Genomic DNA, 15,349 nt, shown 5'->3' on the forward strand with positions numbered 1-15,349 from the left:
ATTACCCTGCACTGAGCTGAATATTAATACTACTGAATTCTCAAAATGGATTTTTGTTTAGTGGATTTATGTCAGAAAAGACCTCAGGCTACTAAGCTACCTATAAAGGGGATTATTATTTTTTTTGCCATTTGTGCTGTAATTCAGTCATTCAGTCATGATTGAGATAAGTATAAAAACAATTGGACACTTGGAGGGGAAATGATCAGGAGCTCCAGATTTTAGGCTTGAATTTGAGGTTTTTGTGGCGACTTGGGGGCAGTGGATCAGGCTGGAAACACAATATTAACACATCAGCTTTTCAAGCATTAATTTGGGGTCATGTTTGTGGCCACCAGCCAAATGGCAGTCAAGCATTAACGCTCCTTTAAGTTTTGAGAAAAGAAATCTGTTTGTTTAACGGCTAATTGCTTCACTCGCAGCTAGGTTGCTTTCTAAAAACAACGCAATAAGCAATGGGGAAAAATCAATGAAGCTGCAGCTATGAAAGCAAAATAATCCATCTAAAGATGCTAAAACACTGTGGGAACTGCAGACAGCTGATAATTATGTGTGTGTTTGTCACTACAAGCAATCCTTTTCTCATTAAATAGTCTTTTAACCCACTAATGAATAAAAAAAAAATTGATTTGCGGAGCTTTAGGTTACAAAAAGCAGGATTTGACACATGACTAAGACTTGACTGCCACAATATTTTACTTCCTTCATATTTAAATCCCTGAAAACTTGACTGAAAGTTATGTTAAACACACCACTCACATTAAAGCTTTAAAATCAACGTGTTTAAATGAAAGTCTTGCATATCGATGATTTTACAGTTTATCATTTGTTCACTAAAATCCAGAATAATCCTAAAACCCTCCCTTTTAGTGGTACATTGCTGTGTCATGATGTCATATGGTTTGTGACCACCAGAGGGCAGTGTGATTATATAAATCAAACCCAGTCTCTGACTGCAACGGCAAAGCAGCACTTCACTGATCTACGTGTTCAAAACGCAGACACTTCTCTTTTATCAGATATATAAACAGAGTGCCATGAATACAATGACTCTGCAGCAGATTTGATTTTTGTCTCCAATTATTTATTTTGCTGGTCACCATTTTGATTAGAAATTCAAGAGGTATGAAATGAAAATAGAAAATGGAGCTGTTGTCAAATCAAAATCATCCACAGAATTGCTGTGCTGCTTATTCGGCACGTCTGGGAGAAATGGGAAGGCGAGGAAGAGGAGGAAGATGAGAAAGAGGGTAGCTATGACTCATTCAGGTGGAGATGACGAAGCATTTTCTCTCCTCTTGCAACAATACAAATAGCTGCAGGTGCTCCCTTTGTCTTTCTTAACATAATGTAACTCAGTGGGGCTTTACTCCAATCAAATCTTGGTCAAAAAGCACGATGTCAAAACATTTACATAAGCAGAGGAAAACTACGCATATAATGAGCACAACATTTTTATTTTATTGATCACACTTCAAGTGGGAAATACTCTGAATTAGAAAAAGAAAGCAGGAATCACATCTTTGGGTCGAGCTGTGCGACGCGAGCACAGATTACATGACAAACTCTCCAAAGGCATACGACGTAAAAAGAAATCCTCTTGCCTCCAGTGCTGAAGCTCTGCACGTTATGTAACAGTGCTCACAAGCTCGGCATATAGAAAGGTGTGTCCAGAGCTACATGCCAATCAAAGTATACCGACAGAAAGCCAGAGCCTGAGCTGAGCATGAGTGTGAATCATCAGGAGAAAGATGGATGAGAGTGGAGGGATGGTTGAGGGGCGGGGTTGCTGCATGACTTGAAAATGCTGCAGCATCCGGCCGCCTCTCCTCCTCCTCCTCCTCCTCCTCCTCCTCCTCCTCTTCTCTCCATCTCGTGCATACCGGCTGCTTCCTCCCCCCTCTTTCTCTCAGTCTGCGTGCTGTAGCCCTGCTGTGCGTTCCTCTCAGCCCTCTGCTGTAGCACCAAAGGGAGGAGGAGCCACCGGCCGTCACACACACACACACACACACACACTCACACACACACTCACACACACACACACACACACACACATACACACACACATACATATACACACACACACACACACACACTCGCACTCGCACTCGCACTCACACAGACACACACTCTGACATCCCACATCATCTCTTCTGCACACTCACTGTAAGCACCAGCCAGCCAGCCAGCCAGCCAGGCCCGTTTGGAGCAGGGGAGCCCAGCCGTCTCGTCGCCCAAGATGGATGTACTGATGAAGGGGTTCTCCATGGCCAAGGAGGGGGTGGTGGCCGCCGCCGAGAAGACCAAAGCAGGCATGGAGGAGGCAGCAGCTAAGACCAAGGAAGGGGTGATGTATGTAGGTACGTGACACATTCTGCCGGTGGAGACGCAGGGGGGAGAAAAAAAAAAAGGAGAGGAAATTGGTTAAGTACTGCCAGGAGATGTCCTAATTTTTCGGTGTGCATGTCGAGTTGCCTCGTGTTTTTGGATTGTTTGATGAGGGGTGGAAGGGTGGGGGGGGGGGAAGGGGGGGAGTCCCATGGGTGTCAGTGTCTGGGACTACTGAGAAGTGAGAGGAACAGCGGGAGGGGGAGGGGAAGGGGGACGAAGAGGAGGAAGAGGAGGAATAGGAAGAGGAAGAAGGAAAGAGGGGGCAGGATACTGCTGCAGGTCTGGTGCAGGGCCGAGGGTGGGGGGGGGGGGTGGCGGGGTTAGATGGAGAGGCAGGTGGAAATAGTTGTAACTGGGTAGCAGGAGAGTAACTGGCGGAGGACCGGTTTGTCTTGTGTAAAAATAAAAAAAATAAAAATAAAAAAAAATGAAAAGCGAAAGAGGAGAGGAGGGTAAGAAAGAGGGACGCTGCAGAGTCCCAACACAACTCACAATCAACGGTTCGTGAGGCAGGTGGCCGAAGGACGTCTAGTGATGGAGTCGGTGCAGCGAAGGCAGCGGAGAAGAGTTACGTTTTACAGAATAGCCATGACCTACATTTAAAGGTATATATATATATACATACGCGCGTGTGAAATATACAATTTGACACGCTTCGCATTTAAGGTCACACAGAGGTTTGAAAAAAAATTGATCATTCAGAGAAAGATGCAAGACTATGAGGAGAGAGAGAAATTCAAATAACAGAAAATATGAGCGAACACACATTAAAGAGGCTTCAGATGCTCTGATGCTTCGCGGTCCTGCTGTTGTTTTACTGCACGATTATTTTAGCTCATGCAGCGACTGCGTCACATCTCAAGGTTACCCCCCCCCCCTCCCTCCCTCCCCCCGCCCGTACCAGGCTTTTAGGCCGCCTCAGAGGGGGAGGGGGGTGCCAAAGTAAGAGGGAGGGTGAGGAGGAGTTAGCGGAGTGGAAGTGTTCGTCGTCTGCGGTCCGACTGACAGTCACGCAGCAGCTTCAGGATCTTTCTCATTATGAGAAAAAAAAAAAAAAAAATTGGTGGTGTGAAGGCACGAGTCGATGTCACAAGTGTGGAGTGGAGGGTGGAGGTAGACAGGGCAAGGATCACTTGAGCACTGCAGCAATTTGCTCTCCCATCATCCCCCCCACCCTCCTGCGGCCTACGCTCACCCCATCCCTACGTTGAGAACGTGCGTGTGCGAGAGTTCGTGGCGTCGCAGCAGCAGGACTTGCCTGCCAGTGAGTGCTGCTTAGATGACTAACCCACCTTCCTCCCCCTACAGCGCTTAAACAACCCCAACACCCCCCCCCCCTACACACACACACACACACACACACACACACACACACACACACACACACACACACACACACACAAACCACCACCCCAGGGAAAGACGGGAGAATGGAGGGATGCGGGGACAGAAAGAGAAAAAGAGGGGGAGAGAGAGAAGGGAGGAGGGCTGTTATGTCACAATAAGCTTTGAGCCTCTAGTCTCGTGGCTCCTGAGCGAACACATGGAAGAGGAAGACAGTTGACATGTCACGATGGAGGGAATGACGGAGGTGGAGAGACGGGACTCACTGGATGTTCCCGAGAGAGTAGAGAGTGGTGACGAGCTCAGGTGAAGGAGAGGAGGAGGAGGAGGAGGAGGTGGCGGCGGTGGTGAAGGGTGGAGGAAGAGGAAATCCAGATGAGAGGAACAGAGGAGGGAGAGGGGATGTGATCACTGAAGCGAGGAGGGTCGATGGCTGCGATAAAGAACTGTATCTCCCTGCAGCAGAGTGCGTACGTCAGCGTGTGAACGTGGGTACGCGGCATCACGATTTGCACGTCGGCTTTCAGACCCAGGCTGGACTTGGACAGACTGCGGGACATGTTCTGTGATTAAATTAAAACAAAATCTCACAGGTCACTGAACACAAGCTGCCACAGAACAGCTCCCGTGATTTCATCTCGTTGTTTTTAGGTTCCTTTTGAATGGTTGGTCAAAATTACACAAAATAAAAAAATTGTAGGTGTGGATTTTCTGCATTGATAATGAAATTATGGCTCAAGTCATTTTCAGAAAATGATTTGCGCTTTAACAGAGCTACTATTTAATACAAAAAAAACCCCATAAAAGTCACATCTTTTATAGGATTTTTCATAAATACAGGACAAATCAGAGCTTCCATCTCATCAGGACTGCTAAAGCTCAAATCCTCCTCGGGGGGGAATGACTAAAGCCATATTTTTGTGCCAGTAATACATTATTTCATAATAGGAAAAAGCCTTCAAACACTAATCCATGCAATCTTCATCTATTCAGGTGGCAGTTCGATCAGGATTATCATTTATTATCGGGATTATTTCAACAATTGCGTTCCTGTTCTAGTACTGTGCGCTTCTTCCTACTTTTTTTTCCCTTTACGATTCAAATGATAAAAGGGACCCAAAGGTTTCCTGGGAAGGGAAACACTCTTTCAAAGATACAGTTTGTCGCTTTTGCGACAGACGGATCACCACAGGCTCAAATACAGATATTGACAGGGTGCAGTGACAATTCAGGGGCTCCCTCAGTTAACTGAGAGAAAGAAGCTGTGTCATTGCAGTGTGTGTGTGTGTGTGTGTGTGTGTGTGTGTGTGTGTGTGTGTGTGTGTGTGTGTGTGTGTGTGTGTGTGTGTGTGCGCGCTGGGCTGTACTGCAGTACTGCTCAGTACTCAGGCACGTGGCTCATGTACCACAGGGAGCGTGCAGAGAGATGGAGGGAAGCAGGAGGCAGCGATGATGGTTGGATGCAGGAGAGTGTAAGCGGCAGCATCTGCATGCGCGTGACAGCAGAGACGTTCTGCACACACATTTTCCTTCCTTAGTTTCTACGTTTCTCCCAATATTGCCTTTCATCTTTCAGAGCAGATATTTCCCACCTTGTATCGCTCACACTCTGGCAGATTATATAACCACAATTTATAATCTGCTAGGGATCATACTGTAATGAGAACAGGGAGGGAAGTTAGCAAGTCTGCAGAGCTTTTTACAGCTCTTCAACATCAAACACGGAGTTCTCAATGTTGAAAGGGAGAAATAACAGAAAATTCAACAGTCCAAGCAGATTATTATTATTTTATTTTTTTTATTTTTTAAAACCACCGAGAACAAATCAGTCACACTGGAAGGACACGGAGAGAAAGTAGGTCTTCGAATGTATTTTTAGAAACAGAGATGGATACTGCTGAAGCGACACTCTGACAATGCTTCGTCAGAGTGTCGAGAGGCATCACCAGCTTAGATATGTCTAAACATCTGACACACTGAGCAGGACAGAGAAGCAGAGGGAGAGGCAGAGGTCGTCGCTAACTGCTAAGCCAGATGACCTGAAATACCAAGCGCGCATTACAAACTCGTGAACAGCAGCGGCACACTGCGCGACAGCAATAGCAAGTGGCACAATAAGCTTACCACTACATCAGATCAGGATCAGGTTTAACATGCGTGGCAATGCCTCACACTGTTAACGAGAGTGAAAAATAATTCGGGGATCCACCTGCAATCCGTTCCAAAATTATATTAGTTCCTTCTTGATCTGTGTTACACCCTTCCACCAAATTTCATAAAAATTGGGCCGGTAGTTTTACTGTGAACCTGCTGACAAACAAACACACACACACACACACACACACACACACACAACAGTTAAATATCACTCGGATTTTACATTTAAGATGTTTCTGACTCGAAATTAAGCAACGTTATCACCTCGATGTAACACTTCTCTGCAGTAAAGTCCTTTTATATTATTATTATCATCATAGCTGTGGGAACTTGTTGCACCTCCCTCAACACCCATATCAAACAATCCTTTATATTTGTCTATGAAATAATCTTGTAAGAAACTGACAAAAAAAAAAAAAAAAAAAAAAAAAGGCTGCACACACACACACACACACACACACACACACACACACACACCAGCAGTTGAGCACTTACTCACAGGAAAGTCAGATTTATGCAATAAATGTTGATGATGAAACCGCGACCACTGACACTGTTATTTTATGGCAAAGCAAGTGATGATTTGGTAGCAAGCAAACACAAAGTAGACACAAGCATGACACAGCAGCAGCTCTGCTCTATCTGTCAATAAAGACATATACAAAACATCTTACTGATAAGAGCATCAACCACTGATATAGTCCGTATTCAGGGGTTTACCAAGTGGTCCCTGACTCACAACAAAACGCTGCCAGGCAGCATTTAGTTATTACTCTGCTCATCTCAGGGACATTTAACTAAATCTGGCCAATTTGCATGCAACTTCAAATCCTACTTTTGAAATAACTTTTTTTTTGTCTGACACAAAGTGACAAACGTTTCCTCTTGACAAAAATGTACATTTAAAACATTTAAAAACAAACACACATCAGCATTCACAGGTCTTTGCACTTTGAAGTTTTCTACTCTACTTATTTGTGTTGTAATTTTCTGCCTTTAACCCTTAAAAGCCCAGGAGAGGGTTGTTTCCAGCACAATGCCTCCATGATACCAGTATCTTCATGCAAGCGGTAAAGCTGAGCTCCGCCTCCTGAATTGCAGTAGTGCATGAAATACTAAAGACAAATAAGCCTTACCTGGTCAACCGTATCCTGCGTACTCTCCTCGTCCACTTTTGGTGCTGTTAGCCGTTATCTTTGTCTCCTCCACGCTCCCTTACGAAGTGGATGACGTGCTCGTTAGTCGTCGTCTGTGCTGCAGTTGCTGATGTTAGTTGTTGATTCGGACCCGCTAGGTTTTCCTTTATGTCCATGAATTCATAAAGAAATCTTAAATATGCTTTTCTGTCGCAGTTTTGTTTTAAAAAAAAAAAAAAAATTAATTTAATTTTTTTTTTAACAGCTGTTGTGGTTGTTTGTTACGTAACCTTAGACCCTTGAGCTGTTTGCGGTCTGACCTCTGACATCATTTCCGGGAACCCATACTCGACTATTGACCATAGACATGTGTATATATATATATATATATATATATATATATATATATCTGATCTGATGTAGTGGTAAGCTTATATATATATATATGTCTATGCCAACTGAAATCAAAATACTATTAGAATATGAACATGACCGACAAAAAAAAATTAATTTACTTATTGCTATTTGTTAATATTAATATTAAAATGTGTTTGTAGTTTTATGCATGCAGGTACTCTAATATCCGCCAGGTGGTGCTGCAGCAACCTGCGGCCTTGATCATGACTTGTGATGTGTGGGCAGCATGATTATAACAAACTGTCTTCTCGTTACAAAATTATTCATTAATGCGAATTCGTTACATCATCGTTTTCGTGTCACGGTTTAATTTTATTGAGGAATAAAAATCATAGAAAAACTAAAAAAAAAATTAAATACAACTTAATCGAACAAATAAAACAACAAAGCTAAATTGACTAAACAAAATGGAAAAAACATTTGAGAAAGCTATGAAAACAATGGAATTGTATGGCACTTTTCTGTTGCAGTGAAACATACATGATGAATGTGATTTTAACGTTTTGTCTTTGGTCTGCAGGCAGTAAGACAAAGGAGGGAGTTGTGTCATCAGTAAACACAGGTAAGAAAAGCTGTATGTTTTAGCCCCATTTGTGACATCACTGCTCCGGTCACATGATGCAAAACTTATTTAGTAAGCCCAACCCTGTGTTCTGCTATAAGTTTCATTTTCCTGTAAATCACATGGCTCAAAGTAGTTTCATTTTTGTCCTCTACAGGCCTGTGTGTACTTTGCAGTTTCAATATAACTTTTTTCTCCATTTATCTGGCTACTTTGGTTAACGGTTGCTTCACAATTTAAGATTTCTGCATACAAAAGATATGAAGTGCTCAGATATGATGCTTTGGTATGAACTGTATTAAGCAGTATATCAATAAACAAGTGTAGATGATAGGATTATTACATCCATAGATGCACCTGAACACAGCGTTCAGATTCGATGCTTTGATTTTTACAAAACAAAAGAGAAGCAATTAATCTACCTCAGACCTCAGAGTGGAGTTACTGAGCCCATATATGCTTCATCTGAGGTGTTTTCAAGCTGTATATTGTATTTTTAGAAGAGAAAAAGGCTTCAAGGATCAGGACCAAGTTGTTGCTTTGGCAAAATGTACGTCGGTTAACTGCCCAATGAGTTACAAGGCTTTTCTATCGATCTGAAAGAAGCCAGTGAAACAACACAGTTTGCACTAAGTCGGACACAGAACATCAAGGTCATGAATGGGACCATGTCTGTCTGTCTGTCTGTCTGTCTGTGTGTTTGTGTGTGTGTGTGTGTGTGTGTGTGTGTGTGTGTTTCCGTTTATGACCTTCCTCCACTCTTATTGTCTCAGTGGCCAACAGGACTGATCAGGCCAACATTGTTGGAGACACAGCGGTTGCCGGGGCCAACGAAGTGTCGCAGGGTAATGTGGAGGGAGTCGAGAACGTCGCTGCGTCAACCGGGCTGATCAACCAGGTCAGTTACCATGGTAACATGGTAAAAAAATTTCCCCTCGGGGATTAATAAAGTATATACCTACCTACCTACCTAACGTTGGGTGACACCAACAGCCTCATTCCTCTATTCTGAATAAGTGGGATTCCCTCGGGGTTTCAAATAATGATTATCATTAAATAATGATGAGTTATATTTGATTCATTGTTGAATCTAGATCATGTAGAAAAAAAGTTTAAAAAAAATGTCCTAGTACTCAATGTGACATCTTGTTTTTTTTGTCTGCATGTCCAACAGTACAATGACATTAAACAGAGAATCAGCAAATCTTCTCATTTTGAGAAGCTGAAATGTAATAATTCTCGGCATTTTAAACTTAATAAATGATAAGTTCATGATCGATTCTGTCTAAAATGATTGATCACCTAGTTTTTTCAGAACAAAAATGACTATAAGAACAACTTAAAACACATAATTTTGTATATATGTGAACTTCATTGGCAACGTTTTGAACCATGATTAAATGCGGACTCATTAAACTTACACAAAATACTTTACTTTCAGCCCTTAAAACTGAAGGTCCTCGCTCTGCTCCTATGTGTTGAACTCCTGTCAAATGTTAGATGTTCTTACATTTAACATTTGTGTCTCTTCTGCACGTCTTTCTAACTGTGTTTCCGTGTCTTGTGTGTGTGTGTGTGTGTGTGTGTTGCTTCCCGTGTTATAATATCGTGGCAGCGCTTCTGTCTCGTGTGTTGTGTCGTGTTGCCCTTTTCTCACCTTTTGTTGTTTTTTTGTTGTTTGTGTCTCATTTGTGTTTCCCTGATAGGAGGAGCCTGTATACGAGGTGCCTATATGACAAAACAGTGTGGGGTCATAGGTCATGCTGGGGTGGGCTTGAGGTGATGGAGAGACAGGGAGGGGATACGCTGCATGCTAGTGACCAGTTTGTTAGGTACACCTCCACAGACTAATTCCAAGAACCTGCAATAAATCTGCAGAATGGTCGTGTTTACAGGTAGGGTTTATTGCAGGGCTGTCGTACTGGATTGCGTTAAGTTGGTGTACATTATCCAACAGACTAAGTGAGCATCAGGAGGGAAAATGAGAAGCACAAGCTGCTGTGATGCTTAAAACGGTCAAATTCCCGCAGTATTTGTTGTTTTGTATTGAAGCTTGCATCAAATAACAGACTGTAAAACAGCATATAAACATTACATCTAATAACTTCATCCTCTGAATATTACTAACATTTTCCTCTCAGACGCTCACTAAGTTGTGTGATTTAAGCAACAATGATACTAAAATCCTCCATTTCTAAGCACGTAGCTCCTCTGTGTAACATTAAGTGACATACAAGCCCTCAGGAACATTTCCAGCACATCAGATGAGGCACATCAGTGAGTATATTCATGGCATGCACCAAAATAGACCAAAATAGCCTCATGCACCGCTCAGGCTGAAAAAGGTCGAGAAACCTGACAGGCGTTATTTTTTTATTCTTCCTTGCTGTAACGCTATAATCAACAAACTGAACCGCCCAAAGAAGTCTTTCCGCGTTCTTAAGCATGACAATAAGAGTTGATTCAACCGTGCAGCATGTTTTTTTTAAAGTCTTAACCGCTTTATTATGTCAGAGCTTGATACAAACTACATAGCCATTGGTGCTTGAGGCCCTCCGCCCTGCCATCACCTCATCTTTTCATCCTTACAGAAAAGTCCACGTCGCTTCTCTTTTGTGTATCATGTATTCTCATTGTTTGGTTGTTTTTTTGTTCTCCTGCAGGGAGAGTACGGAGGAATGGAGCAGGGCGGGGAAGGAGGAGAGGTAAGTTGGAATGCTGCTGCGATTAAAGCAGAGTAGATCATTTATATGCAGCAACTCAGTCAGATCAAATTATGGGTGACACTTCTGCGCAGCATTAATATGAAGGTGGAAAGTCATAAATATCTTATTAAAGTACAATACATTTATTTAAGTGATCTTTATATCCCGGTATTTGAATAATGTGAGACTTTTTACTTTGCTTCACTACATTTATGAGGATGTTATCAGATGTTTTTCTACATTCACCGTACGTGACAGCTGTGTTTACTGCTCAGTAGGCAGACTATCGAAACAGATACCATAAAACTGCAAATCATGTCTTTCTTCTACCTTTCATTCTTCGTTATTATCAAATCTGCTGTGTTCATTACCCACAATGCAACTCCACCTCTGCCAGCTCAGCTAAAGATTTGGGTGTGTTCTTCCAGTAGTGGCTGATGTAGCTTTGAGCTGCTAGCCTTAAAGAGAAATGAGGAGTGGGCTACAGAGGTCAGGTAAAGCCAACTGTTTTTTTTTTTGTTTAGACTTGTAGTCCTCAGCTCCAAATTACGCTGACTCAAGTGACATTATTTATGGCAAGTTATCCTATTTTAGGCAGCTCCTACAAGTGGCCAAAAAGGCTTTATACACTTTAAAAAAAAAAAAAAAACATATACAGGTGAACATAAAACTAGCTTTTACACATTAAGAATGAATAATTCTGTAATTTAAAGATCCCCTCCAGACAAGTTTTCTTTACTTCTTGAAAAATTCTTTAAATTAAATCTACCCATCCCTCATTAAAAAAAAAAATCCACAATCTGTGGAGAGACTGATGAAGTGTCAGACACTTCACTGAAAAGTCCATTCTCAGTGTGCATGCTGCACTGGACCAAGTTTTCTTATCACATTACATGTTCAGCCATAACTTGGTTTCACCCTTCAGCAGTGGACTGACTTTAGTGTCAAACTCTAGTCTACACAGTTCAGGTCAAACATCCAACCAGAACGGGGGAAGGACCGACTTAAATATACCGATCTGATATAACCAAAACCAAACCTGCGTGCATCCAATCAGCAAAACACGGAGCTACAGTTCTCCAAAATTGATTAAAAAGTCTTGAATGAAGAGCAAGAAAAAAAAGGCCCCTATCGAAATCAAAACACTGTGAAACATGAGAAGTTTAGGACAGATATTCTCTTCAGTGACACTGACAAGAATTCATAGACATCTAATATGTGGAATCACAAACCAGAAACGTTGGGAAGCACTGGGTTCACTAGTTGATTACAACAGCTGTCAGATTAATGTAGTGGAACAAAAAGTGACAGAGAATTTTTATTTAGCACAAAAAGGAAATACTGATGTACCAAAAAAACTATAAGACTATATATTTGGAGTGCTGCTTTGCCTTCTAACGGCATTTTTTTTTTTAAATCATATTGTTGCATCATAAAGGGTCTGAATACATCCTCCACCACTAATATGTTTTTTATTTTTATTTTATTTTTTATCTTGTCCTCGTTTCCTCTCTTCCAGGGGTATTAATTGTCTCCAGGACCATCCTGTCCTCTCCGGCATCCCTTCGCCCCCTCTCGCCTCGCTGTACCAGACTCCAGATGTTCAACATATTTTTTTGTGACTTTATGGAACCAAAATCAACTAAAACAGACTCTTCCAGATGCCGCACCTCAGCCCCTCTCTCGCCCCGCTGCCTCGTCACTCCCTGATGCCCCCCCCAACCCCCTATCCCCCACCCCTGTCACATCCCCTGCCCCCCCCACCAACCACCCCCACCCTCCCTCTAATCTTCTGCAGCCTGTAGCTTTTCCTCCACTGCCCGTCGTGCCCCGCCTCACCTGTGCGTTAGTGTCGTCCTGATATGAACCCTGGTGTTGTTACCAACCGTTACGCCGAGCAACCTAATGGGAAATCGTACACACAAACACACACGTTCACACAAACAAAAGAGACACACCTTCATGAGGCACATGCATGAAACACTCGCACATACAGTACATACCATAAATGCCAGCACAGACAAACAGACAAAGGGCAAATGAGTGACAATTAAAGTGTGGGTGCTGCAAATACAGTTAAGCCTCCCCAGTCCACATGAATAACAATAACTTACTGTGTGACAGAGGCAGGGCATGAGAGGGTGTGTGAGCTGCAGTCAGTGTGCCTGTGTGTCCATGTTAGCTTGTATATGTGTGTGCATGTGTAGCTGCAGGTGTATAAAATAACTCTCCAGAGGCTTGTGCAGGGAATTGTGCATTGAAGACAGATATCATTCTGTTACGTGTGCAGTAGTTAGTTAGATTAGACTGCATGCACAGATGTGTAGAATGACTTGTCACGTGTTGTTAACCATAGAGTAGCAGCTGTTCTGTGTAGCTTTGTATGGCTTGGTGTTCGTTCCGCCTCAGCTTTTAGAAACAGGGTTATTACAATGGAAGCAATACACAGTGCTCATTTATCTCAGCCGTCAGAGTGGCAACGTGAATTGTGTTGATGTGATGCATGAGAAAGCAAGAGCAGTTTCAAATCTCTCTCCATTACGTTAAATATGTATTGGCTAAAGAAGCAAAGTCAAAATGGGAAGAAAGATCATATTTTTTCTTCATTTTAAATTAAGAATTTAACCAACTGAATGAATTAAGAGTGGAAAAACTGTTGGTTTATTTAGAGGTGACTGACACTGGAGTTTCTAAACACCCAGATTCTGATCATAACACTCAAATATGGATTCATGGAAATCCCTGAAATCTCTTTTTTTCCCAACTCAGCTCATTTCAAACTTGCATCAAGAGCAAAGACAAAAAGAAAAAGAACAAGTTTTACTGTCCGGCGGCTCGAAGCCTCTACCAACCAGTCACGTTACAGTTTACATCCAGACTCATTTGATTTCCGTAATGAAGACTTTGAAGGAAATGAATCCTTGATTTATGGCCATATATGTACTTTGTGAACTCACAATGACCTTGACCTTTGACCACAAAATTCTAGTTCATTCCTGAGTCCAAGTGAATGTTTGTGCCAAATTTGAAGAAATTCCCTCAAGGTTTTCCCGAGATATCACGAGAATGAGATAGACAAATGAGACGGATGTGAGCTGACTGTAACCTTGACCTTTGTCCACTCAATTCTTGTCAGTTCATCCTTAAGTTCAAGTGAACGTTTGTGCCAAATGTGAAGAAATGAGACACGGACGTTTTGTTTTGTTTTTTTCGTGTACTTAAGGGGAAATAAAAATGAAAAATTTAACATAGGGGATTGAAAAATGCTCAAAATGTCCATTGATAGAGGAAATATGATCACCTGTTGTTCTTGTGTCGTTGCTTTTTAGTCATTGTGAAACTGGTTTGCATGCATTAGGGAAACAAGCAGTTGGGTCAGTTAGTTATTCAGATTTGTGTGATTCAAAGAAAACATTCCTTCAGAGATGGAATCTTTCTGCTAGAGAAGCAGTGAAGGTTCGATGTTTTATCATAGATCGGCTTTGTCTATAGTTCTATGTATTGCTTGAATTCTGGGTAATATAGTTGTTTTTACTCTTTATTTTCACACTAACTAGTCTGACCCTGGCTGTTCTGGAGCTCCCGCCCATCAACTGTCTCAGCCAATCAGATGATTCCTTTCTCCTGTCACTCGGTGTCACCCCACCGTTCACTACTTATCTGCCTGGCATCAGCGCGTGTGTCTGTATGCACTGTATGTGTGTGCGTAAATGTGTGTGTTAACATAGAACAAGTTCAGCCAGCAAAATGTGTGCGTGTGTGTGTGTGCGCGCGCGTGTTTGTGCGTGTGTGTGTGTTTGTGTTTGGAGCAGGTTTGTGTGTTTTTACTTTGAGGCCAATGGAAACTGATGACTGCATGTTGCCTTATCAAGCAATCTCACATTCACACACACACATACGCAACACACAACACTTGCACTAACACACACGCACAGCACACTCCAAACAACACACAAATCACAAATCTTACCACAAATACACAAGTCACGCACCATGTTTAAGTTGGCATCAAAGCAGACTCGCTGATTTTATAAACAGTACCAGTGAAATTAAAAAGTTTTTGTTGAAATCCAGCCAAGGTGTCTTTGAATTTCTTTGAAGAGGTGGGATGCCGAATGTTGAGCCTAATGGAAAATAAAAGTGCTTCGACATGTTGATCTTGCAGTCAGGGTCGTATCAACCAATAGAAAATGGGTAGATCTTTAATGCCTGAGAAACGTTTGCAAACAGAGCTGAGAGGAAGTGATGCAGCAGCTTTTGTATTTATTCTTATCAGTCCAACAGATATTTTTACCGCTACTTTTGTAGATGCACAGACAAGTCAAAGATATTGATCTTCTAACGCAGGCCAACAGCTACGCTGACAAAAATTATACTTTGGACAAACTTTAAAAAAAAACAAATACTTGAATTTATTAGATTAATTTATTCGTTTTTCAAAAATTATGTGTACGATCTGGTAAAACTAAGTTTTGATTCAACATCAATCAAAAATGTTTCTTTTACACAAGACAAAAAAAAATGTACTTTCATACAAATAAAAAGACCATACACCATTTCTTACTTTTGGTACTGAATAACTAATATTTACAATTACATCTAGGTAAAGTTTTTACATTAGAATAAACTAATTAAAA

At 41.8% G+C, this 15,349-nt stretch overlaps 1 protein-coding gene across 2 annotated transcripts; it reads left to right on the plus strand.

The window, feature by feature from the left end:
• The first annotated feature begins 1,915 nt into the window (after nucleotides 1–1,915).
• sncgb (synuclein, gamma b (breast cancer-specific protein 1)) lies at nucleotides 1,916–14,785 on the plus strand. Of its 2 annotated transcripts, XM_069160313.1 has the most exons (6): nucleotides 1,916–2,360; nucleotides 7,966–8,007; nucleotides 8,781–8,905; nucleotides 9,714–9,731; nucleotides 10,671–10,712; nucleotides 12,232–14,785. In XM_069160313.1, exons 1-6 carry the CDS (start codon nucleotides 2,240–2,242, stop codon nucleotides 12,238–12,240), a joined length of 357 nt encoding a protein of 118 aa, XP_069016414.1. In that variant the 5' UTR covers nucleotides 1,916–2,239; the 3' UTR covers nucleotides 12,241–14,785. The 2 variants fall into 2 exon arrangements, with proteins under 2 accessions (XP_069016414.1, XP_069016415.1); XM_069160314.1 differs by lacking the exon at nucleotides 9,714–9,731 and having other exon boundaries at nucleotides 1,921–2,360.
• Nucleotides 14,786–15,349: the final 564 nt, after the last annotated feature.

This window comes from Embiotoca jacksoni, unplaced genomic scaffold (assembly GCF_022577435.1).
Source record: "Embiotoca jacksoni isolate LCO1_2020_lvr unplaced genomic scaffold, fEmbJac1.0.p SCAF_26, whole genome shotgun sequence".
In the NCBI taxonomy this organism is placed as follows: Eukaryota; Metazoa; Chordata; class Actinopteri; family Embiotocidae; genus Embiotoca; species Embiotoca jacksoni.

Bases quoted from the DNA above. Each gene is read 5' to 3' on its own strand.
- sncgb (XM_069160313.1), top strand. From the start codon at position 2,240: ATGGATGTACTGATGAAGGGGTTCTCCATGGCCAAGGAGGGGGTGGTG. The intron at 2,361-7,965 runs GTACGTGACACA...TTTGGTCTGCAG, and splicing joins GGAAGGGGTGATGTATGTAG to GCAGTAAGACAAAGGAGGGA. The intron at 8,008-8,780 runs GTAAGAAAAGCT...TTATTGTCTCAG, and splicing joins TGTGTCATCAGTAAACACAG to TGGCCAACAGGACTGATCAG.